This window comes from Mauremys reevesii, linkage group 4 (genome assembly GCF_016161935.1).
Source record: "Mauremys reevesii isolate NIE-2019 linkage group 4, ASM1616193v1, whole genome shotgun sequence".
NCBI classification, from domain to species: Eukaryota; Metazoa; Chordata; order Testudines; family Geoemydidae; genus Mauremys; species Mauremys reevesii.
Window position 1 is genome coordinate 90,842,196 of NC_052626.1, and position 25,454 is coordinate 90,867,649.

At 38.1% G+C, this 25,454-nt stretch overlaps 1 protein-coding gene across 5 annotated transcripts in view; it reads right to left on the reverse strand.

Moving 5' to 3' along the window:
- DCDC1 (doublecortin domain containing 1) overlaps window positions 1–25,454 on the reverse strand; it is a 452,481-nt gene that overhangs the window by 161,391 nt on the left and 265,636 nt on the right. For all 5 annotated transcript variants that reach the window (XR_005597781.1, XM_039535836.1, XM_039535835.1 and 2 more), the window contains 2 exons: window positions 22,097–22,255; window positions 21,522–21,679 (listed from right to left, as the gene is read on the reverse strand). Coding sequence is in view for 4 of the 5 variants with exons in the window: in XM_039535836.1 (XP_039391770.1) it covers window positions 21,522–21,679; window positions 22,097–22,255 (317 nt within the window). In the remaining variant the exon portion in view is untranslated. The remainder of the gene's footprint in view (window positions 1–21,521; window positions 21,680–22,096; window positions 22,256–25,454) is intronic.

The following is a 25,454-nucleotide window of genomic DNA, read 5'->3' on the forward strand; positions in this document are numbered from 1 at the left end:
AATAGTGAGGATTATTTAACCATGGAAAAGTCTCCCACAACGGAAGTGATAGGAACTCCATTGCTTGAATTCTTTAAAACTGCTTTAGGCAATGCACTAGAAAAAACACAGTGCAGGAAACAATCCTGCAATGGCTGGGAGATGGATTAGCTAACCTAATCTCTAATTCTATGGTTCTATGAATATGAATGGATGAGAACAGATCATGCATAGCAAGAACGGAAATCTCAGTCTGTCATTGGTTTTCCTCCCTGTTTCTTGCTGTTCACAACCATTTCATCATCTGCAGATGGCTAGAGGAGCAGAGGGCAACACACAATTACAAATTAACCGCTAGTATTGTTGCTGGAGTCTGGAGTTGCTCTCCAGCACCATACAAAGCTAATATTCTGGTGTCTGAAAGGCATCTTCTTGGGGGATTTTTGTTTGTTTGTTCGTTACTTTATCTTAGCCATTGCGTTTGTACACAAAATTGTAGGGCGATGGAAGGAACTATCAATGGTTACCAATGTGGGGGTGGGGTGAGGTGGGGTGGTGGTACAAAACCTTAAGGCCACTTGTTAGCACTGGAACCAGTGGCATGAATATTCTCTTTTGAGACACTTCCCTCACACTACTATATTATGAAATCAATCTGTTCCTCTCCACTTCACATTAAAGATGATTATTTGTTGTTGTTGATGCAAAATGGTGTACAACATACTGCTCAGAGTTAAGGTTTCCATGGTTATCACAGGCAGCCTAAAAAAGAGTTCTGTCAGTACTACTTGAAAAAAATACTAAAAACCATGGTCAGCCAAATACCTCACATAAAATGATTGTGCTATGCATTCCAGAGATATGCAGTTAGCTAATGTATGTATCTGATCATGTAGGAAATACCACTTGATAGAGCCCACAGTCATTTGCAGGATAAAGAAGCAACTCCTTTAAGGTGGGAATATGTAACTAATCTTTGGTCTAATATATCTCATTGTCAGAAAGTTTTTCCTGTTATTCAGGCTACATTTTTACTTTCTTAAATTGTATTAATTACTCCTAGTTCTACCTCTTTGAACCACTGTAAATAGGTCCTCCTACTTTTTGAAGTTTACATGTTTTAAGTGTTTGTAGACTATTCTCTTACTTCCTTTAGTCATTTATACACTGTACATATTTAGTGCTTCCAATCTTTCCTCATAATGCAACACTTCCAGCCCAGTATTTTTTGCACGCTATTCTCTCAGCTCCCTAGATTTGTATATATATTTCTGGTAATGAGGTACTCCACTAGCTGCATCCCAATAATTTGATGCATTGCTATTTACATGTAGCAAAGCCTGTTGGGAAAGATGGGTGTGTATAAATAGTATATGTCTCTCAGACCAGAAAGAGGCCTAGAAGGAGCCAGACTGTCCAGGCAGTGTCCCTTGGAAAGAGTGGGTATATAATGACTTTGCATCACTTTCGAAGAGAGCTTGAAACAAATCCTGAAATTGTCTGTTGTCTTGTTTTATTTTTTCCCTTTCTCCATTTGATGTAGTTTAAAATAAAAAAATTGTTAACATGTCTTGGGACAGTGTTCATATCCAAGATAATATGAATTAAGTTTGACAGAAGGCTTTCATGAGACACCATGCCAAATGCTACTCCAAAATCTAACAATATAACATTTACTGCATTCCATTCACTCTATCCATTCACTTGAAGTTCTATCTAAAAGAGCAGTCAAACTTGCCTGACACAATTTGTCCTTTATAAAAATATTGTGATTGTTACTCATGATCCCATTATCTTCTACATGTATTTTGATCTTTTGCTGAACATTTTTTTTATTTTACTAAAAAAAGAAGTTAGACTTCTTGACAATTACTATCCAGGCTTATTCCTCTCTCGGTTTAAAAATTAGTACCACATTTGCTGTTTTCTAATCATCTGATATCTCCACTGTTATCTGTAGCTTTTCAAAATAAATTGTAAGTGGTTTAGAATGTTCTCCTCCCTAACTCTGGTTGTCTTGGGTGGGGATAGAGGATTTAGATAAGATGAAAGGGGATTGACACCCTGCAGTCCTAGTTAAAGGAAGGTCTCCCTCATTTCCTGGGCATCCACTTATCACTGCCCTACTATTGCCATTGACCAGTTTTTGGGCTACAAAGGGGCTGGTTGGTTGCTGCCCACTCTATATGTTGCCTATCAGCCCCTCAGGTAGGAGTAGGTCCTTTTACCATCCTTACTATCTCACTGCTCAAGGGTGTGCTGTCTGCCGGGTGCTAAGATACGGGTTGTGGACATGAGGCTGACAAGGATCCTAACGGAGTGGGAAAGAATCCACTGATTGTCCTTCATGTGGGAACAAATGATACAGCTAGATTCTCGCTGGAACATATCAAGGAAGACTATGCCAGGCTGAGATGCTTAAGGAAATTGAGGCTCAGCTGACCTTCAGTGGGATTCTGCCTGTTCCTAGAGAAGGGCAACAAAAGTGTGACAAGATTATGGCAATCAACAGATGGCTCAGGCAGTGGTGCTATAAGGAGGGCTTTGGGATGTATGGCCACTGGGAAGCATTCATGGACAGAGGACTGTTCTCTCAGGATGGACTTCACCTGAGTAAGGAGGGCAATAGACTTCTAGGATGGAGGCTGGCACAACTGATTAAGAAAGCTTTAAATTAGGAATTTGAGGGAGATGGTTAGGAGATGTCCAGGTAATCTCCACACTGGAATTTAACATTGAGAGGGAAGAAAATGGAGTAAGAAAGGATACAGCCGTGGGTATGAGAATGGACCTAAGGAGGAAGGGTAGTGTAGATACCAGTCTAATAGGTGATACTGGTGGTAGAATGTCTGTGCCTAATCGGGTAAAGAATGTCAGTGAAACCAAATGGCAAAAATTAAGATGTTTGTACACTAATGCGGGAAGCCTAGGTAACAAAATGGAGGAACTAGAGCACATATTATAGGGATAACAGAAACATGGTGAAATAGTAGTCATGACTGGAGTACAGATATTGAAGGCTATGTGCTGTTTAGGAAAGACAGAAATAAAGGCAAAGGTGGTGGAGTAGCATTGTATATCAATGATGAGGTACACTGTAAAGAAATAAGAAGTGGTGGAATGGATAAGACAGAGTCTGCCTGGGCAAAAATCACTTTGAGAAAGAAAGCTACTAGAGCCTCCCCTGAGATAGTGCTTGGGGTGTGCTACAGACCGCCGGGATCCAATTTGGATATGGATGGAGACCTCTTTAATGTTTTTAATGAAGTAAACACTAATGGGAATTGTGTGATCATGGGAGACTTTAACTTCCCAGATATAGACTGGAGGACAAGTGCTATTAATAATAATAGGGCTTAGATTTTCCTAGATGTGATAGCTGATGGATTCCATCACCAAGTAGTTGCTGAACCAACAAGAAGGGATGCCATTTTAAATTTGGTTTTGGTGAGTAGTGAGGACCTCATAGAAGAAATGGTTGTAGGGGACAACCTTGGTTCAAGTGATCATGAGCTAATTCAGTTCAAACTAGATGGAAGGATAAACAAAAATAGATCTGGGACTAGGGTTTTTGATTTAAAGAATTAAGGAAATTAGTTAGGGAAGTTGATTGGACTGAAGAACTTGTGGATCTAAAGGTGGAAGAGGCCTGGAATTACTTCAGGTCAAAGTTGAAGTCAAAGTCAAAGCAGAAACTATCAGAAGCCTGCATCCCAAGAAAGGGGAAAAAATTCATAGGCTGGAGTTGTAGACCAAGCTGGATGAGCAAGCACCTCAGAGAGGTGATTAAGAAAAAGCAGAAAGGCTAGAAGAAGTGGAAGATGGGAGGGATTAGCAAGGAAAACTACCTTATTGAGGTCAGAACATGTAGGGATAAAGTTAGAAAGGCCAAAAGCTATGTAGAGTTGGACCTTGCAAAGGGAATTAAAACCAATAGTAAAAGGTTCTATAGCCATATAAATAAGAAGAAAACAAAGAAAGAAGAAGTGGGACTGCTAAACACTGAGGATGGAGTGGAGGTTAAGGATAATCTAGGCATGGTCCAATATCTAAACAAATACTTTGCCTCAGTCTTTAATGAGGCTAATGAGGAGCTTAGGGATAATGGTAGGATGACAAATAGGAATGAGGATATGGAGGTAGATAGTACCACATCCAAGGTAGAAGCCAAACTCGAACAGCTTAATGGGACTAAATTGGGGGGCCCAGATAAACTTCATCCAAGAATATTAAAGGAACTGGCACATGAAATTGCAAGCCCATTAGCAAGAATTTTTAATGAATCAGTAAACTGAGGGGTTGTACCGTATAACTGGAGAATTGCTAACTTAGTTCCTATTTTTAAGAAAGGAAAAAAAAGTGATCCAAGTAACTATAGGCCTGTTAGTTTGACATCTGTAGTATACAAGGTCTTGGAAAAAAATTTGAAGGAGAAAGTAGTTAAGGACATTGAGGTCAATGGTAATTGGAACAAAATACAACATGGTTTTAAAAAAGGTAGATCATGCCAAACCAACCTGATCTCCTTCTTTGAGAACGTAACAGATTTTTTAGACAAAGAAAACGTAGTGGATCTAATTTACCTCGATTTCAAAGTAAGGCATTTGATACGGTTTCACATGGGGAATTATTAGCTAAATTGGAAAAGATGGGGATCAATATGAAAATTGAAGGTGGATAAGGAACTGGTTAAAGGGGAGATTATAACGGGTCATACTGAAAGGTGAACTGTCAGGCTGGAAGGAGGTTACTAGTGGAGTTCCTCAGGAATCGGTTTTGGGACCAGCCTTATTTAATCTTTTTATTACTGACCTTGGCACAAAAAGTGGGAATGTGCTACTAAAGTTTGTGGATGACACAAAGCTGGGAGGTATTGCTAATACAGAGAAGGACTGGGATATCAGACAGGAAGATCTGGATGACCTTGTAAACTGGAGTAATAGTAATAGGATGAAATTTAATAGTGAAAAGTGCAACGTCATGCATTTAGGGATTAATAAGAAGAATTTTGGTTATAAATTGGGGACACATCAGTTGGAAGTAACAGAGGAGGAGAAGGACCTCGGAGTATTGGTTGATCACAGGATGACTATGAGCTGCCAATGTGATATGGCCATTAAAAAAGCTAATGCGGTCTTAGGATGTATCAGGTGAGGTATTTCCTGTAATGATAATGAGGTGTTAGTACCGTTATACAAGGCACTGGTGAGACCTCATCTGGAATATTGTGTACAGTTCTGGTCTCCCAAGTTTAAGAAGGATGAATTCAAACTGGAACAGGTACAGAGAAAGTCTACTAGGATGATCCGAGGAATGGAAAACCTGTCTTAAGAAAGGAGACTCAAAGAGCTCAGCTTGTTTAGCCTAACCAAAAGAAGGTTGAGGGGAGATATGATTGCTCTTTATAAATATATCAGAGGGATAAATATCAGGGAGGGAGAGTAATTATTTAAGCTTAGTACCAATGTGGACACAAGAACAAATGGATATAAACTGGACATTAGGAAGTTTAGTCTTGAAATTAGATGAAGGTTTCTAACCATCAGAGGAGTGAAGTTCTGGAATAGGCTTCCAAGGGGAGTAGTGGGGGCAAAAGACATATCTGGCTTCAAGACTAAGCTTGATAAGTTTATGGAGGGGATGGTATGATGGGATAGCCTAATTTTGGCAATCAATTTATCTTTGATTATTAGCAGGTAAATATGCCCAATGGTCTGTGATGGGATATTAGATGGGGTGGGATCTGAGTTACTACAGAGAATTCTTTTCTGGGTGCTGGCTGGTGAGTCTTGCCCACATGCTCAGGGTTTAACTGATCACCATATTTGGGGTCAGGAAGGAATTTTCCTCCAGGGCAGATTGGCAGACGCCCTGGAGGTTTTTCGCCTTCCTCTGAAGCGTAGAGCATGGGTCACTTGCTGGAGGATTCTCTGCACCTTGAGGTCTTTAAACCACGATTTGAGGACTTCAAGAGCTCAGACATAGGTGAGGGGTTTGTTACAGGAGTGAGTGGGTGAAATTCTGTGGCCTGCGTTGTGCAGGAGTCAGACTAGATGATCATAATGGTCCCTTCTGACCTTAAAGTCTATGAGTCTGAGTCTGGTTTCGGACAGTGCAGGTAGCTGATTGAAGGCTGCCCTCTCTTTCTTACAGCTTAGCAGCAGCTCTAGACAAGAGATCTTACCCTTTGGCCTGGAGCTTTACTTTGTCTTCCTCTCATTTATGCCTTTTATTTTTTATACTGGCTGCAGGTGTTCATTTTCTGGTACTGATGGGTTTTCTGGATTGTTTAGGCCTGTTACAGGTCCAGAAGGAAATTTCTCTGATGCTGGCTGGCCACGCAACAGAGGTTTTTCACCTTACCCAAACCATTCAATAGGCTTGGCTCTACTGTTAATATGGAGATATACTACTGCCACGACTTTTGATGGGTGGCCAGCATGCTACTTTTAACTGAAGGATTCATTTATTTATTTTAATCCCAAGTACCATGCTGAGAAAAGAGATATCTTAGCTCCTGAAGTTTGACTGGCACCTAACGGGGTTTTAAGTTAAGTACAGACTGGGCTCTCACTTATGTGAGCCGTTAAGCTCACTTGTGAGGAAAAAGGTTCAGTGTAAGATTTTGACAGTGGGTTTAGCCATGTGGCATGGTGACTGGAAGTGGCCAGCAGCATCTCCCCCAATTTATGCTGGTCAATAAGATTTACCACATAGGCCCAATTTGTATTGTCAGGCTTTAGTTGATTGAGAATCCTTGTTGTCTTCCCAGTTCTAATGTATTCAGCATCAAATAAAAGCTGTGACTTTCGCTTATACCACAGTTATATTGTCTGTGTCTCATTTCCTGCTGCGTTCATTCAAAGCTCATTCTTTTAACTCGTTCATTTCTTATGCTTAGGTACCACAGTGATAAACACCTTATACATACATGAAATTAGATTAAGATAGATATGTTTTGGGTACCTGAAATGAAAGACTGAAAGAGCCTCACATTTCCCAAGTATTTGTTTATTAATTTGCAAGAAAAATCATAAGTAAATGTATTTTGCATAAAATAAGGCATTTATGTGTTTAGGGATCCATTGAGTATGCATCTATGAGACCTGTCTATGGCTTCAATAGATTTGCTTTGTTCTTGGTCTGAGACTTGCAAAATTGTACTATGATGCTGGAAAAAGAAATTAAATGTTTTAATAAGTTATGAGAAGATTTTTATTCTTGGTTTATTTTACAGATTTTTAAAAGGGTGAATCTTACATGTGAATTGGTTCTTTCTATTTCCTCCTTCTACTCCCAGTACTAGAATCTGATGAACAAATGGATTCGTACTTTGACAAGAAGATAAAAATAGAAAAAAGATGGACTAAAAATATAGGCACAAATCCTTTAAATCAACAGAAGCTTCGCACAACCCTGTGGCAGGGAAAACACCACAGCAGCCCAGCACCATAGCATTTAATTTCAGAAAGGGGAACTATGCAAAAAATGAGGAGGTTAGTTAAACAGAAACTAAATGGTACAGCACCAAAGTAAAATCCCTTCAAGCTTCATGGAAACTTTTTAAAGACACCATAATAGAGGCTCAACTGTATACCCCAAATTAAAGAACATAGTAAGAGAACCAAAAAAGGGCCACCATGGCTAAACAACAAAGTAAAAGAAAGTATCAGAGAGGTAGCCGTGTTAGTCTGGTTCTGTAAAAGCAGCAAAGAATCCTGTGGCACCTTATAGACTAACAGACGTTTTGCAGCATGAGCTTTCGTGGGTGAATGCCCACTTCATCGGATGCAAGAGAGCCACTCTTGCATCCAATGAAGTGGGCATTCACCCACGAAAGCTCATGCTGCAAAACGTCTGTTAGTCTATAAGGTGCCACAGGATTCTTTGCTGCTTTTAAAGTAAAAGAAGCAGTTAGAGGCAAAAAGGCATCCTTTAAAAAGTGGAAGTTAAATCCTAGTGAGGAAAATAGAAAGGAGCATAAACCCTGGCAAATCAAGTGTAAAAATGTAATTAGGACGGCCAAAAAAGAACTTGAAGAACAGCTAGCCAAAGACTCAAAAAGTAATAGCAAAAAAAATGTTAAGTATATCAGAAGCAGGAAGCCTGCTAAACAACCAGTGAGGCCACTGGACAATCGAGATGCTAAAGGAGCACTCAAGACGATAAGGGCATTGCGGAGAAACTAAATGAATTCTTTGTATCGGTCTTCATAGTTGAGGATGTGAGAGAGATTCCCAAATCAGAGCCATTCATTTTAGGTGACAAATCTGAGGAACTGTCCCAGATTGAGGTGTCAGTAGAAGAAGTTTTGGAACAAATTGATAAACTAACCAGTAATAAGTCACCAGGACCAGATGGTATTCACCCAAGAGTTCTGATGGAACTCAAAAGTGAAATTGCAGGACTACTAACTGTAGTCTGTAACCTATCATTTAAATCAGTTTCTGTACCAAATGACTGGAGGATAGCTAATGTGATGCCAATTTAAAAAAAAGGGCTCCAGAGGTGACTGGCAATTATAGGCCGGTAAACTTGACTTCAGTACCAGGCAAACTGGTTGAAACTATAGTAAAGAACAAAATTGTCAGGCACATAGATGAACATAATTTGTTGGGGAACAGTCAACATGGCTTTTATAAAGGGAAATCATGCCTCACCAATCTACTAGAATTCTTTGAGGGGGTCAAAAAGCATATGGAAAAGGGGGATCCAATGAATATAGTGTATTTAGATTTTCAGAAAGCCTTTGACAAGGTCCCTCACCAAAGGCTCTTAAGCAAAGTAAGCAGTCATGGGATCAGAGGGAAGGTGCTCTCATGGACTGGTAATTGGTTAAAAGATAGGAAACAAAGGGTAGGAATGAATGGTCCATTTTCAGAACGGAATGAGGTAAATAGTGGTGTCCCCCAGGAGTCTGTACTGGGCCCAGTCCTATTTAACATATTCATAAATGATCTGGAAAAAGGGGTAAACAGTGAGGTGGCAAAATTTGAAGATGATACAAAACTACTCAATATAGTTAAGTCCCAGGCAGACTGCGAAGAGCTTGAAAAGAGTTTCTCAAAACTGTGTGACTGAGAAACAAAATGGCAGATGAAATTCAATGTTGATAAATGCAAAGTAATGCACATTGGAAAACATAATCCCAACTATACATATAAAATGATGGGGTCTAAATTAGCTGTTACCATTCAAGAAAAAGATCTTGGAGTCATTGTGGATAGTTCTCTGAAAACATCCACTCAATGTGCAGTGGCAGTCAAAAAAGCGAACAGAGTGTTGGGAATCATTAAGGAAGGGATAGATAATAAAACAGAAAATATCATATTGGCTTTATGTAAATCCATGATACGCCCACATCTTGAATACCACATGCAGATGTGGTCATCCCATCTCAAAAAAAGATATACTGGAATTGGAAAAGGTTCAGAAAAGGGCAACAAAAATGATTAGGGGTACGAAATGGCTGCTGTATGAGGAGAGATTAATAAGAATGAGACTTTTCAGCTTGGAAAAGAGACACTAAGAGGGGATATGATAGAGGTCTATAAAATCATGACTGGTGTGGAGAAAGTAAATAAGGAAGTGTTATTTACTCCTCCTCATAACACAAGAACTAGGGGCCATCAAATGAAATTAACAGGCTGCAAGTTTAAAACTAACAAAAGGAAGTATTTTTTCACACAACACACAGTCAACCTGTGGAACTCCTTGCCAGAGGATGTTGTGAAGGCCAAAAGTATAACTGGGTTAAAAAAAGAACTAGATCAATTCATGGAGGATAGGACCATCAATGGTTATTAGCTAGGGATGGTGTTCCTAACCTCTGTTTGCCAGAAGGTGGGAATGGTGACAGGGGATGGATCACTTGATGATTACCTGTTCTGTTCATCCCCTCTGGGGCACCTAGCATTGGCCACTGTCAGAAGACAGGATATTGGCTGGACCTTTGGTCTGACCCAGTATGTCTGTTCTTATGTTCTTTTATCTAAGGACAAACGTTGGCCTGAAAAATGTAAGAGTTCAGCTTTGTAAAACTTCCAATTGTAATATGTTGAATACTGCACGAGAATTCTTGTAGTTTCATTGTAGGTTTTTACAACCCCACAGATTTCATTCTGTTCTCATTTTGGCAAAATAGCTATATTTGCATTGAAAACAGTTGGAAAAAAGGGAAAGCTGACTTTTATGTGAAAAACTAGGTATATTTAGCTAGAAATAGGCTCTTTTTGCTTCAAAAAGGTGTACCCTATGAACTGATCTTTGAAAATTTTAATATTTTGAGTTCATAACAAGATGTACAATACTTTAAAATTGACATTAATATTTTACATCCCTCTACTGAAGCCAGCCTGATTGGTACACAGTCATAGTTGCTGTAAAAAGTTTGGCTGCTATCACTTTCTTTGAGAATTTAACTTTAGAAGTAAGCTATCAATCTTCAAATATTTTACACAGGGATAAAGTTAATTAGGATTGTTTCCTCAAGACAGTAAGTGCTTAGTAGAGTGATAATAAGAGTTCTTTGACTCTATTTCCATTTGGACTGTGAATAAAACCTCCATCATTTCTAACTTTTTCAATATTGACTAGAACTTTTGTGGCATAGATTTACAAAGCATAACAAAACCATACCAGAAAACCTTGCAAAAACAGTCATTTTTTGTTTTAATTATAGGTCCATTCAGGCCTTGATGTGAATAAATCATGAGAGAGCCCTGAAACAAAAAAAAGGATGTGGTCCCCAAATGAAAATCCATCAGAAGTCATTCGGTGAGAGAAGATTTATTCCTACATGAAGTGTGACTTCAATTTGGCCAAATAGTAAAGTTTTTCCACGCATCTTAATAGTCCCTACTCGGCTCTTGGCTCTGTGCTCCATTTTCAGATAAATTTTTAGACAAAAAGTATCACAACCAAGGACTCCTGCTACTAAAACTATGGCAAAAACAATAAATATTCCTCGATCCCATCTCACTAAACTCTAAACAGAGATATACCATTAATGACATAATCAAGTGCTAAGAAAAAATCACCATAACCTACCGGACATTCTAGAAATTCCTTCCCAAACTCGAATTTTGTAATTAGGTAGAACTAGAACACGCCTAGAAGCCTATTACTACCACAGCACAAACATGGTAACCAAACTCTGATGCCCATAAAGGCAAGGCAATCCAATCCATCCAATCAAACAAAATCCACCCTGTTCCCTGTCCTCACTTCTTCCCCCCACCAAAAAATAAAGACTGGCAGCTCACATTAAATCTTCCTCAGAAAGAGGGACAACTCATTCAGTCAGGGGACTGATGGGCTCTCCACAGCAGACACATAGCTAGGCAGAGATTTGAATGCCACTAAATCTGAATCTAGAACCCTACCAGAGAAGCAGGAATGTACATTGTTTCAGTTTACTAAAATCCTTATGGTAACAAAATAGGGAGTTATTAATATTATAAGAAAAGTAATTTCTTGAAAAAAAACACATCAATAGTGCATGTGGGAGCAGTAATATCCTTCTTTTCAAAAGTACTAAGGCTACCCACTTTCTCTACTACTTTGTAGCATGCAAAAGAGCACATTTTTCACAAATATTTTCACAAAATATTGAAAGCACTCCATTTACCCAGTGAAATATGTTGAATAGGGAATAAATCAAACACTATAGTTTGCAAAGGCTAAGCAAGGTTCTACTGCTTGATGCACATTTCTGTACATAAAACAGTCCTCTCCATGATTTCAGTCAGTATTTAAGTCTTTTTATACTCTTATTAGCATTTGTTGTTGGTAGAAGTAGTAGATTGATGTCTGAAAATAGCTCTTTGCTGCACAGCAGCCCTGACTGCCATCAGGGCAAAAATAACCTACCATTTCAGTTCTTTGTCAATATATTCGCTTTTACTTCAGCAACTGTTTTTGAGCTGAATGGTGTGTGTGTGTGTGGTGGGGAGTTTAGCTCATAACAGGGCTTCAAAACTGATTAACTGTTTCATACAATATCGGGGAAATGCCACACACTGCAAGTCTGGTTGCTGAACAATCTACATATTTCCTGGCTATTCTATTCTAGTAAAAAGATTTGTATTAACTTGCTGGGCAGTGTTGTCTAGTGGAAAGGATACTGGACTGAGAGTCAAGGACACCTAGGTTCATTCTTGGCTCTGCCCCTGGCCTGCTATATGAGTTGGGAAGGTCATCTCTCCTCTCTGTGCCTGTCTTCTTTATGTGAATTGTGGTATTTTGTAGTAAGAAGTAAAACACATACTAATATCTTTAATTTGTAACAATATTATTTTATAGTCAATAACATTCTGGAGTAAAATGTTTAAGTAGGAACAATACTAGTTCATAAAATGTTTAGGTCACCTTCCTTATCAAACATAGCAAATCCTCTATATTCTTTTCCTCTAGCAGCACAATGAGGAGCTAATCTTGGTAGGGGCCTAAGAACTACCACAATAATAATAAAAGTGCTGTATTATGTTTGTGGGTGGGTGGGTGTCTGTGTGAATTGCATGTGTTTATTACAGGTGAGTGAAATCATTTGCCAGGATTTTCTGGGTATATCTCACTTAATCATTTCCCTGCTATTGTGAGGGCTTGGGCACTGGTGCAGCTTGGTTCCTCCTATTCTATTCCTATGGCACATATCGTGTCTCTTGTTGGCTATAATACTTTGGTCTAATTTTGGGCACTGGGTTTAGTGTGCGGGTGCTGGGTGGTGTTGGTGACCTGTGATATATAGGAGGTCAGACTAGATAATCTGGTGGTCCCTTCTGGCCTAAAATTATATGACTCTCTGACACTTGGGTTCAAAGGCTCCTAAAAATCACTCTGCACTATGCATGTCTTGCTGCACAGCAGCTGTGCAAGGGGCCTGCACATCCCGTTTCCTACAATAGGTTTCTACATCAGCTCTGTACAGGCCAGAACAGAGGATGGCACTAGAGCCATGGGATCTGTGATTGTGTAGTACATCTAATGACTAACACCCCACACAAGTGGACAGAGGCCACTATTCTAGAACAAACTGCAGGCTGGTGTAACTGAGCTGTAACTCTATGCCCTGGCCCTGGGTTGGGATGTGGATTTTACTTCCCCAGTTCCACACCTCCACCCTACCATTTGACCAATATTAAGTCCAATTACTGGAGGGTTTACATGAGTGAAGAGAATTTCAACCTATGTGCATGTATTATATATTGATATTGTAATTATTACATTATCTCGGAAGTACTTTTTCCATACCTACATTTTCTTATTGGCCTGATGAAAACCTTGGTGAAGTCTTTGCTGATGAATAATTAACTAATTGGAAAAACCAAAATTTGTCAGTGAACGTGAAAAGACAACAAAACATGCCAAAACATGCAAATACTTAGCACCAATAGTGAGAAGAGAATATTTTAACTCCTGCATGCTGCACCTGTAGCATTAATAAAGCCTTTTAAAAATTCAGCTCCTGGGGTGCATTTTGTAACTACCCACTTCAACTATGTTAAACAGATTCCACATGAACAATATTTATCCTATGTTAAAGTGGATACCTTATGTATTATGAGTCACTGTGTCAGCATCATTCCTTTCCTCAAGTAATGACCTTTTTTGTAACAATTATCTTTTGCAAATCAACTGTTAAGAACTGTATTATGTAAATAAGCAGTATTATATTTAAAACAAACTGTCTTCTAGTACAAAATGCTAATATGCTAGTATTTTGGGCTAAATTACCTAAGATTTGTTTGGTTTTGGCACTGCTTTGCCTCAAAAAAGCTTTGGATACTATGGTCAGTCCAGAAGCAGAAATAGCTGTTTCCTGTCAGATTGAATTAGCTTAAACAAAAAACAGCCACAGCAAAAATTTTTACCAGGAACAGGAGCCTATTTTATCTCTAAATACATGTCAAAGGATACTTTGAATCATCTAAAAATATTAATGTTGAACACTAACAAGGCTTCATTAGTGACTTAAAAATCATTTAGTAGGACAAAGTATTAAGGAAGAAAATTGCCAGTAAATACTGAGCACACAAATAAAGCAGCTGATTATGCAGATAAGGCAAAATATAGTTACAAAGATGTATTTTCAGCAAGATCCTACATGAAAACATGCAATAAAATCACAATAACCAAAAGTTCTAATATTTTTTATTTGATTTTTGTTTTTTAATGGAATAAATGGCAAGTAAATCATTAAAAGAAATGTCAGCCCTGTCAGTGGCAGCTGCTCTCCCTACTAAAAAGGGAGGGGAAGTGTAGGAGCGGGGCAGCTAGCAAACCCCACAGCGGTCTGCAAAGTCACTAGTGGGAAAACAACAAAGGCCTTTCCATGCAACTAGCACAGATGTGCCCATAGCCAAACTGTCAGGAACAGTTAAGATGACAGCTACTCACAGTTCATTATTTCCTTCTCACAGGTCACTGGGTGACAAGCTGGGTCACCATGCTTTGTCGGCTGCTATAGTCCTCCCTCCACAACCCCTATTCAATTTAAATAAAGGTAAGCTGCTCAAGTTGATATACTAATGTAAACAAATATGTTCTAATGCTTGGAGAGCATGAGACTTCAACATTTATGGTACCTTTGTGCCATGTTTAGTGTGATTTGTAGCATTTAATCTGAGTGATGAACAGAAAATTGAATTTGGATATCTAGCTGATACAGAGACCAGAATTTTGTCAGGATGCAACTAAAGCATGTAATGAAAGCTAACTTGTCACCTATTCAAAGCTTTAACCTTTAGAACATTTACATGGCATATATATCATAAATAATTTACTTGAATTTCAGTGAAAAGATGTTTTTCCCATAAAAGGGCAAAAAAATAATTTTTCACAAATAAAATTAAGGGGAAATGGTTAAAATGAACAAATATCGGCTTTTTAAAATGCAAAAACATATTTTAAGATTGTTTTTAAAGTACGGCATGTGGAAATATTTTTGTTTATCTCCATTGCACACACAAAAAAATCTAGCAACTTTTAATTTCATTCTCTTTAAAACCGTTTCATCTGTCATCATGTAGTAAACATATTCTACAAAACAGAGAGAGATGGTGGTTCTTATCTAGGTTTTGACTACTTGGAATTTACCATGAATAAAAGAATCAAAGTCAAATATTTTATTAACTATTACAAACAATTCTACCAATTTGTAGCTGTGTCATTGATGGGAGTGGGAGAATAATGCCTTAGGCCTTTCCTCAGTAATTCTTCCTAAACTAATAAATCTTGAAAAAATCTAATCTCTGGAGCTGGCTGGCTGATTGAGCGGACCTCTCTCTTTTAGGACAAGATCCTACTAAGTGCTGAGCACTCTGGCTGAGATCCAAGAAAGCACTCCAGCATGTGCTTAATTTTAAGCTAGTGCTGAAGTGCTTTGCTGGAGTGCTAGGAAACTGTCAGGACTAGATGTACATTTTTGTAGTTATAGATTGAGGAGTGACTCAGTAAGACCAAGTCCAGCAAAACACTGAAGCATGTGATTAACTTTAAACATGTGACTAGTTCCATTTAATATCAATGGAACTATTCACATGCTTAAGTGCTTTGCTGGGTTAGGATTTAAGCATAAAGTTCATTGAAATTGCCTTGCCTCCCTCTCTCTCCTGATCCATTCTTCCTGACTCTTTGTGGCTTCCCATAGGTATATTATGGTAAGAATAGCATCTGTAATGCCAACTGAAGGATACACAACCTCACTAAGGAATTATTGTATCAGGCAAAGAATGTGACCTCCAGATTTAAAAAAATATGGAATGATGATTTTAAGTGAACTGATCTCCTCTATGGGGAATTTCATCTGCTAGTGTTGATGAGATAAAAGCTGCTGCTTTCTTTTTTTCTGTTTTGGACTGTGACAGGGTGTATCAACCCTGCACTGGGCCAACAGGGATGAACAAATCACTGTGGGCCCAGGAGGCCACGTCCCCTTTCCCCTGCTGCGCATGCTCCAGATGGAAGAGCCAGATAAAAGGAAACAGCCCCACTCAGTCGGGGCTGGCTGCGGAGGAGGAAGAACGGATACTGCAGGTTTCTCCAGAGGGGCCAGTGATGCTCCAAGCAGCAGAGCCCATGGACCCAGACTACGTTACAGGCAACTCGCTGACTGCAGAGATTGATGGAGATGCCAAGCTGTTGCCAGCCAAAGAGATGCAACTTATGATGGGACGTGACCCAAGGGATGTAGTAGAACCCTTAGTGCGGGATGCCTCAACCCTTAGTGCAGAAGTCCCCAGCTTCATAGGGCACTGGGTCGGAACCCGGTGGAGCAGAAGGAGATGTGTTCCCCATACCATACCCCACCGATCACTAGGCGTGGCTGCTGTTTGCTCTCAGTCCCAGCCCGGGGGCTCAGGGACCATAGATTGTTTGTTTGTTCTGCCCCTCCCAGGGGCTACAGACTGATTACTGTTCTGCCCTGCCCCAGAGGCTGCTTCCCCAATTGCTACTGTCTCCCCCAGCCAGGAGGTTTAGGGGTTATAGACTGTTTGTTTGGCCTGCCCTGCCCAGAGAGCCAGAACTCCAGTTGCAACTGCCTGCCCCAGCCAGGAGGCTCAGGAGCTATAGACTAATTGTTTGCCCTGCCCTGCCCAGGGGCTATGGACTGATTCCTGTTCTGTCTCACCCAGATGGCCAGAACCACAATTACTACTGCCTGCCCCAGCCAGGAGGCTTGGGGCTATAGACTAATTGTTTGCCCAGCCTTGCCCGGGGGCTGCAGGCTGACCATTGTTCCATCCTACCTACCCAGAGGGCCAGAACTCCAACTGTTGTTGTTGGCCTCAGCCTGCAGACTCAGGGGGCTACTGTTTGCTTGCTTGGTCCTGCCAGGGGTCCGGAGCCCACCAAACTGCAATTACCTGATTTAAGTGGGAATCCCGACAACTAAGTGGTGGGGTGTATCAACCTCACACAGAGCCAACCGGGCCCCCTGTCACAGGGCCATATTACCAGGATCTCATGGGGCAAGTTATAGCACACTGATTCGAGGATGGCTGTCAGGTTTTTGTGGTGGCTTCTGTTCAGTTTGGTACGAAGATAAGGACATTTTGGAGCCATTTTTACTTTAACCTGTGAATCCTAGCCTTAATCCAGTAGAGAAGAGGATGCCATTCTAATTTTCTCTCTGGACTTTGACATCTTCTAGAGAACAGTCCTAAACTCAGTGCAAACCTGACATAAACTTTAAGTTTCCCATTACCTGATATTAAATCAAATTCCTAAGAACATGTACATAACACAATTCGCAGGTATCCCATATGAACAGACATCGGGGATTCTCTGGGCTAGTTTATTGGAGACCCACTGATGTAGACCATGTTTTTCAGCTTACAAAAATCCTGAAATTGTTTAATTTAAATACTCCCCCACATTTTACTTGTCAAATTTCCCACACTAAAATGCTTAATATGTTATATGACAGCTAACACATCTATCTCTGCCCCTACTGATTCAGAGGAGGACATTGCAATTCTCCCGTTGAAGACTGGACAAGGTTCAAAGAGAATCTTTGCATTTCCTTTTTTCATTCTAAAATTTTAATGTGTTAAAGCTGAACTGTAGATACATAAAATAGTAAAATACTTAATTTTTATATTACACAAAATAATATATACCGAATTTTCTGTGGATAATTCAAGAGACAAGGTGGATGAGGTAATATCTTAAATTGGACCAACTTCTGTTGGTGACAGAGACATGCTTCGAGCTCTCTAACCAACAGAAGTTGGTCCAATAAAAGATGTTACCTCACCCATCTTGTCTCTCCAATATCCTGAGACCAACACAGCTACAGTTACATTATGGATCATTCCAGTTAGATATTGACATAATCTATACATCTAGAAATACCAAATTTCAATATATGTAGTACACAGACTTCCATTGATTTTGTTTAAAAAGGGGTTTGCCTAGTGAGAATTATAGTGGCACTATATTGACTTCAAAAGAAGCATTAACATGATCCCAGTAACTGCTCATTTTGGACCCAGTCCTTCAGTGTGCTGAGTGACTTCAACTCCCATTGCAGGACTGAACATTCATCATTATAACTTTTCAAGAAGTTACACACTAGAAAGTGAATGGCAGCAACTCTGAATATTTGGTTTCAAATATACAGCTAATATTCTTATAGACAATGGCTATTTTATTCAATACTTTGCTATATCAGTGATATGAAAGGACATAGAAACCACTATAGAACTAGTTATCTAAAATTATTTGTCAGGATTTTCAATTATACAGCATTCTTTCATTATGGCTAAGTATTGGGAGTGGTAAATACCTTTAGCATATTGTAAATATTTTTAAAAAATATACTACTGGGATTTAGAACTGATTCCAGAAAATTATGGTTCAAATTTCAACTCAATTTTATAGTGCCAGACATAACATTAAAAATGAAGAGTAATGCATACTGTTAACTATTTAGTATTTTGTATTAACAAAAACTTGTACTCATGAAGTATCCAATTCAGCAAAGCATTTAAGTGTGTGATTAAATCCTAATGAAGACATTAAGACTTAATTACGTCTTTAAAACTATGTATGTGCTTAGGTGCTATATCAGCTCAGAGCCTAATATAAGAATCTAATTGGTCATGGAAAATTCCAAGCCAAGTGAGTAGAACCTATTCTATAGCTCAATGTAAACAATAAAACATTGAAGAATACAGTGATTGTGAGATGCCACCCAAAACTCTGGGTGTCAGACATTTACTTTTCTTTGATCTTGTATCTTGCTATTCTCCCTACTCAAGGCTTATAGTATCACCTGTCTTGTCATGTTTTTCTAAATATAATAATGTGCAACACATACTACCATAGCATTATCCCAACATACACTGTTGTTATGACATAATATGGTAGCTTTCTTGGAAAAGGACACAACTTTATTACAGGTTGTCTTAAAAGTAAACCACCAAAGGACCAGTCAATTTTACATAACAGTGTCTATTAATCCTAAACATGCCCCCAAATGCTTTTCTCTGATGACATTATTATCATGGCAGATTCCCACATTAAGGGTGAGCTCTGCCTGCCCCAATTAAAGCCACCCAAATGACGGTTGTTCTGTCAATATGAGGCTATATTCACTGCCCACTTTGTGGGAACCTACACATATGAAAATGAATCTGTTTCCCAGCTCCCTGAGAAATATCATTTAGTGATGACAGTTCTGAACTACAATCATCCTGAAAGTACTTTCACCTTAAAGTACAAAACTATGAAGAGGAAATATTTACCAACAGAATAGAGTTTTTATTTCCTGCAGTCACACACAGCTATCCCTTTTGGTCAAGCCAATAGCTGACAAAACCCAAACTCAGGTTGGGCTGGGTGGCTCACTAAATAGGCAGGATCTAAAACCTACTGGTCATCAGCTGAACAGCTTATGAAGGGGAGTGACTAACCCCAGTTTGTGCTAACTTAAATTGCTGGGCCCATCCTGAAGAAAAACTTCCACAGAAATTTGCCTAAATAAGAACTCCAGGCCTGATATGTAGATAGAGTTTCTACAAAAAACTATTCTGTGCATACTTCATTCATTTGTGTGGCTTCCCTTCTCCCTATTACATAAATAGATCTCAATAGTCTATTTTACTGCTATATAACCATAGTATAGCTTTCACAATCACAAACTATGTATTTATTAAATAAAATATCTTACACGTATACAGCATTTTTCTTCTGGAAAGATGCTTAATGTGTTTTACAAATTATAACTAGGTGGAATGTTGCAGCTATTTAATAGTCTACAGCAATACTACATCACAGGTCGGGACCAAAAAAAAGCAGAGGAAAAGAATATAGAGGATTTGCTATGTTTGGTAAGGAAGGTGACCTAAACATTTTATGAACTAGTATTGTTCCTACTTAAACATTTTACTCCAGAATGTTATTGACTATAAAATAATATTGTTACAAATTAAAGATATTAGTATGTGTTTTACTTCTTACTACAAAATACCACAATTCAATAAGACCCTCCAGCACGCATAAATCCCATGGGAATTAAGGAGATTCATAAAGTTCAGAACACGCTGTCTTGATTACAAGGATACTTTTCTGAATCAAAGCTTGTGTTCTGTCAGCGCTGCTCTTTAGCCTCCAAATCATATCATTTTAGTAACAGTAAAGTCGTAAAAATACCCCAAAGCATGTAAATTGATAGTACGCTTTATTCTTAACTTTTCCCATTGTGCTTAGGTCATGTGGCATATATCGTAACATGACATAACATGCAATGTAACATAATACATGGTAACACTGTAACATCACACAATAATTTAAGACCCTAGGAATATATACTCTAAACTTTGTAGAATAAATAAATGATCTTATGTTAGGCTTAACTTTGTATTTCAAAATATTTTTGAAAGAGCCAGTGTAGCCTGTATTAGCTGATTTGGAGCTCTTACATTTTATCTTTTAAACACAATAGTAATACCAATTGTTAACTTTAAAGCTTGGCAGAATATTATTATTCATGGATTTTGTTTAAACTCTTCAGTGCTTTGATAGCTGCATAATTACTAGGTAGTATTAGAACTAATATAGTACATTATTCCCAGAAATACTGGCTATAAAACACAGCACTTTCAGGAAGAAAAATCAAAGCATCAACCAATGGCAATTCATCTATGTGCAATACTTCCTGGAAAGGAAGACGTTTAAAGGTATCTTCAATAGTCTGAACACCCTGGAGTTATTTGTATTATATGATTTTATTATCATTATTTTATTATTATTAATTAGTTGGGAAAATTTCTACTACTAAGGTAATTTTTAAAAGTATATTATTGATCTGATGTTGAAAATCTTACTATAACTTCAAGATTCACGTGCTATATGAAAAAAATAGCTGCTAAAATTCAATATTGAATTTTTGTTGAAAAAAAGTACCATGAATGTCTACTAGACTGGTCTTCTGAATGATAGGCCATTCATTTTTAATATTTTGCTCTAAAATAATTCAACATGGTTGCCCACAAAGAGGATAAACTATCAAATATAAATGTAAGAAAAATAAATATTTTTGTGTTAATTATAGAAGCTTGAAGCTGCTATTATACTTTCCCTCTGTAATTTCACATTACTAAGATGGTTACTTTTTAGATATAGCTTTAACCAAAATATACTCTTAGGCTATGGACCCAGTATGCTATGCCATGCTTCAGCTCAGCCTAAATTTCAGGTTTATAATGAAACATTTATTATGTAACCCTAAAAGTCTAGTGGCACAAACCATGTCACATAATGTCAATAAAAGTCATATTACTTTGCGTTCTATGAGGTTTATGCATAGAATTTAAAAGTAAATTCCCCAATTACTATCAAACTGGGTGTACACATGAATCTTTATGCACATAAATGTCACCCCTTTTCATTAATTTTGGTCAAAAATCCATGTTTGCTTACAAGCCAGAGGGCTTCTGAGATATTTCAATAATATCCAGGAAATCAATCTTACATGAAACTGAAGGAAAACATCTAATGTCATTGAACAATAAATATCAGTTCTGTCAGTGGCTTACCTTTGAGCTGAGGCCTTAGGATGTTTCTCTTCTAGTTTCCTCACCAGTGCGACTGTCAGCTGCATAGTCTCCCTTAGGGGACCTGCAGGCATTAAATGGGCGTCCAAAGGTCCTGAAAGTTGTTTCTGATTGGAGTTGTTGACATTTTTTTGCAGAACCTAAAAAATGAAGTACAACCATGCAATTTATATATTATTAATTAGAATAGTATGTGGCTACTTTTTCAAGTAAGTACTTTTTCTGTTGATCAACGGAAAATGTTGAAATCCAAATAGCTATGTCAAGATTTATCAAGAAACAGAAATCTAAGGAAGCAGTGATTTTTTAACCTCTTTCAGATAAACAGGACGTGCAATTTCAACAATTTGTCACTCAGTGGAATAAAGGAAGCTCAAACTGTAAAAGGTTTGGAACAAAAAAAAGTTGCATTCATTAAAATCTTGCCTTAGTAAATGTATTTGTCTCACATTTTTAAATTAACAAAAACAAATACGTTTATTTATTTAAACAGATACAGATGGTAGAGGTTAACTTCTCTCTTTTCAAAATGCATTTTTGAAAAGACTGTCTCTGACCTGCCTCTGGCTTGGTACAGTGACCTCTTCTGCGGAGCTGCTCTCTATCTCCTGATGAGCTGTAGACCAGGCCCCATGGTGGATGTGGTGTTCCATCTGGGTCACCTCCTCTCTTACATTTAGCTCCTCTAGGTAGGTCAGGAGAAACTCAGGGTAAGCCTGTAGGAAAGGACAAAGGCAGAAAAGTGACAAAGAGTAACATTAGGGTATATCAGCAGAATTACAACAAACTACACACCAGGAATTATGGAAAGAGTGGTTGATATAGGCAATGTCACAAAAGTTACTGCATAAAAATAACTTTGTATTTCAGGAAGTTTTCCTAATTCAGATTTACATAATGACTTTTACAGATGCACTACAGTGAAAAATACACTATGCAAAGGCTAAGAAGTAACTTAACAATATGAACTGGCAGCTTTTAAGACTGAAACCCGCACATAAATGGAATAAAGTTTTTCTTATTACTCTCCAATAAAACAAATATTGTATCCCTACTTTTAAATAACTATATATAATTAAATATGAGCATCATATTTAGCTAGGTTCTGAAATATAAGCTATTAGCAGAATGTCACTTCTCAAAAAGGCATGAACGCAAACGTATTTTGCCATCTCAGATGGAAAAAAGCTCTGAGTTGTGAAATGACTGCATTTTATTTTTTAACAAACTAACAATAAAATTCAGTTGCCAACTATTGACCTTTCTAGCCTATCAAAGTTAGCTAAAATGTTCCAGGTGAAATTATCATATCCTAGCAATAACATCCTATTTCCTTTGAGCAGGAAGGGACATCTGCATTCTCAGCCACTTAATCAACAAAAAATCACCACATCTTCCATCAGGGTAACATGATTAGTCTCATCTCCTTAGCCCAGGCTGTGAAGTGACTGCATTGTCACTACTTAGAAGCTACTTCAGCCTAAGTAGCTTTCAAAGGCTCATAGGTGGACATGGTGAACGAGGCTGGATTATGCCTAAATGAAAGTATTTCTTGCTTACAGTCATTATGGAGAATGTGGGGAAATTATGTATTTTTATGAAAAATATGCATGGCTCAGTTTACCCACTCACTTTTGTATTATGACCTATTAGAACTGATGGAATCAATTTATCCTCTGGGACAGGAGAATAAGAGATGGATGTTGATCACAATACACAAGTCTTGGTTGGTATGAATGAACTATCAAGCACTGTCAACATGAATGGCGTTACCTTGGAAATTCAATGGAAGACCAACAACCAGACGTTAACTTTTAATGACTACCAGCCATTGGAGGCAGAACATGTGAAAGCAGTAGATGACAAAGGTGTGGGAAAACTGTAAGAATGCTTTCAAATATCAGAGGGGTAGCCGGGTTAGTCTGGATCTGTAAAAAGCGACAAAGAGTCTTTGTGCGTCTGATGAAGTGGGTATTCACCCACAAAAGCTTATGCTCCTATACATCTGTTAGTCTATAAGGTGCCACAGGACTCCTTGTTGCTTTTGTAAGAATGCTGTTGCCCAGTGCAATGGGAGAGATGGAATCCTGGATGCTTTGGGCCAAAGAGGCAGGCAACACTGCCAGTATGGACACGTTTATAAATTCTGCTTTTTATTCTAATCTGAGGACCCTAGACACTGAATGTCAATTGATTAATGAAAGATGGCTTGTTTTGAAAAGGCTGTCCTATGTCATTGCAAAACATCTGCTGGTTGCATAGCTCTCAAGAGGGGTAAGTTCCCAACTGGAGGGTTATACTCTTTTGGACCTGCTGAAGGAGCCATGGTGAAAAATAGCAGTGCTGAAGACAGTGATCCAGTCTCATGGTAGTAGAGTCGTAGAGCCCTTTGTAAAAAGTGGAAGTCTAGGGCCTAGCTTTGATGACGTAGCCTCCCAGAGACATTGTGTAAAGATTAGAGGCATAGTATTTCCTGTGGGTCTTTTGACAGCCACAAAAGTAGTTTACAGCTTTATGATCACTTTTACTATTTTTTCATGGAAAAATATTCAAACACTTGTTAAGTACTATACTTCAAAACTGCAAATATGAAATATCATTTTTTTTTAAAAAATACACTATTTCTCATTAATATTTCTGTGGGCACCGTCTGCTAAACACAGACTAGCAGTTAGTGACTGCTGTTATTAGTATATTTCATAAACACAAGGGCAAACATTACACTGGGTAGCTCTTGAGTCCAGTCCATCTAATCTATCTATTTCATTTATAAAGCACCTATTGCTGTTGTATTTTAGCACCCTTTCTAAACAATATTCTGCAATGCCAATTCTGTACCCCTGGATATCAATGAAATTTCTGAGCCCAAACGGAAAACAGAACATCAGGGCTGCCATGCAGATCTGAGAGAACTTTTTTGTTCCACATATTTTGAGATCACTTGATAATGTTAACATCACAATAGCTGCTGATAATATTATCAATTTTAGCAGATGCATCTAATGATAAAGTTTAATATTTTGTGCCTCAGCTGTAGTGTCTTGGTTTTCAATTAGTTTACAGTCAACCTTTCTTAATCTGTGAGGATTTCTTTCTTCTGAACTCACTGTATTTTAAAGTAAACTTCTCAAACAGAAAAAGCAGTACAATAAGTGGCTTTCATTTTCTGAGGAACAGATTAGATGTTTTCTGCTGTCAATAATATTGAGTCTCGCTAGTTGTGTATCTAGAATTTGATGCAGCACTCTCACTTGTTTATTCACAGTTTATCACTGTCTTTAACTCAGATCTGATACACTACACTAGATCTCCCATAAACATTTCAAAAGTGCTTAAGTGACTTAGGAGCCTAAGTCCCATTGTGTATGAATCACTTTTGAAAATGGTACTTAGGCACTTTTGAAAATTTTACCCATAGTCTTTAATGTGTTTCACTTTTAGGATTCAATTTGCTTTAAGTGCACAATATTCATGATGATGCCAATGATAGACATAAATGCACAATCCATAATAAAGTATGGCTATTAAAGAGCACAGTTAGCATTCACTGATTTCTAGAAGTAATTGAAATCTGATTTCTACCCTTGTTTATAATGAGATCAGACTTGACGTTATTTTTCAGGTAAAGCTTCTATTGATTTAAATGGGAGTGAAGAGTATAGAAACTGGCCCATTATGAGTAAGGGCAACAATTACAGTTTTGAAGAGAATATTTAGGGAAGAAACCCAAAAAGTTAATTTATCCTCAATGCATAACACTAAGGTGTTTGAGAAGTTAACTTGTACTGTACTTTACAGCAATGATATTGTCAAGAGACTGGAAAGAGATTATATCAGTGTCAGATTAGGAATAAGCACTTTATAGTACAGCATTTGATCATTTTATAGTATTGCCTATAAAAGAAACCATAGTAC